Genomic DNA, 1423 nt, shown 5'->3' with positions numbered 1-1423 from the left:
CTCTCTCTCTCTCTCTCTCTCTCTCTCTCTCTCTCTCTCTCTCTCTCTCTCTCTCTCTCTCTCTCTCTGTGTTTTAGACCATCAGAAGCTGGAGCGCGAGGCCCGCATCTGCCGCCTGCTGAAGCATCCCAACATCGGTGAGGCCTGTGGGTGCAGAGGGTGTCAAGGCAGGGCCTTTGCCCTGAGGGTCCTGGTGTGGGTTGGGGGTGGGGGAAAACAGTTGCTCTCTGGGGTGGGAGGCTGCAGAGATGAGGGGGCGACCCTTATGGTCTCCACATTCTCAGACAGCAGCTTGCTTCAGGGGAAGCTGAATAGGGGCTCTTCTTCCCAGCCTACACTGCAGACAGCTTCCTTCTGAAAAGCTAGTTCAGGAAAGCTCCTGGAACTCAGAGGGAGATGAAAATAGGCCAGAAGGAAAGCTTGGCCTTGACCTGCGTGACCGCACCAGACCTGCTCTGTGTTGAGCCAGCCAGGATTAAGATGCAATTCAGCCCTGCCCAGGGTTTAGACCGATTGTAGGCTGCCTGGACAGGTGGAGCCCAGGGTGGGAGGGGACAGAGCCAGGACTGCAGTGCCCATGCACGTAGGCTCAGGAAACACACTTCCCTGCTGGACCGTCTCTCCTGGCTCCTGTGTGGCCGGGGCAGGGGGATTCTTGCCAATCGGGGCTCTGAATCAGGAAGGAAGGAGTTTTTAGATCTAGGTCTACAGGGAATGGCTGTGTGACCTGGGCAGGTGCACTCGCTTCTCTGAGCCACTTTCCCCCATCCTCACTTGGAGGAGTGCTTGTCTTCTTCCAATCAGTTGGATATATCATAAAAAAGGCAGCCTCTGTTTCAGCTGGCCTGGGATGGAAACTGAGTAATTACAGTTGTCCTGGCTTCAAGGTGAGGCCAAGGCTTCTGACTGGCAGAACGAGGAGGCCTCTGACAGCTGCCACGCCTTCTCCCCAGGGTAAAGAGCTTCTCTCCAGGCCCAGGACCCCAAGGGTTAACTCTCCTGCAGGAAGAAGCAGCTCCATCTGCTATTTATACCCACAAAAAGCCCCTGCCTCCCTGCTCAGCAGCAGTTGAAGGAGCAGGAGTGAGGACAGGAGAGGAGAGAGGAGGAGAGGAGAGGAGAAGAGTGGTGGGCCGACCAGGGCAGAGGAGGGCCAAAGAGGCAGCAAGCTAGTGCAGGAGGAGCTGGCTGGCCCCTGCCCTGACTGGCTAGCCTCCTTTCTCATCACCAGCCCCACTCCCACCAGGAAGCAGGGGCTGGGGCATCTCTGACTGTAAACCTCTTGGTTCTCCTACAGGCAATCAATTGGGAGGAAGGAGATGGGACGAGAGAGAGAGAGAGAGAGAGAGAGAGAGAGAGAGAGAGAGAGAGAGAGAGAGTGACACCGAGATCGCAGCCATCCCAGGTCAATGCTGCCTCTTCT

The 1423-nt window shown here is 56.7% G+C and overlaps 1 protein-coding gene across 2 annotated transcripts in view; it reads left to right on the top strand.

Moving 5' to 3' along the window:
- The window catches only part of Camk2a (calcium/calmodulin dependent protein kinase II alpha), a 65466-nt gene that overhangs the window by 22349 nt on the left and 41694 nt on the right, over nt 1-1423 (top strand). For both annotated transcript variants that reach the window (XM_004631300.2, XM_004631299.2), the window contains exon 3: nt 78-137. In XM_004631300.2, the coding sequence (XP_004631357.1) occupies nt 78-137 (60 nt within the window). The remainder of the gene's footprint in view (nt 1-77; nt 138-1423) is intronic.

Source organism: Octodon degus, unplaced genomic scaffold (assembly GCF_000260255.1).
Source record: "Octodon degus isolate 3935 unplaced genomic scaffold, OctDeg1.0 scaffold00040, whole genome shotgun sequence".
Taxonomy (NCBI): domain Eukaryota; kingdom Metazoa; phylum Chordata; class Mammalia; order Rodentia; family Octodontidae; genus Octodon; species Octodon degus.
This window is presented reverse-complemented; position numbering and strand designations above follow the sequence as displayed.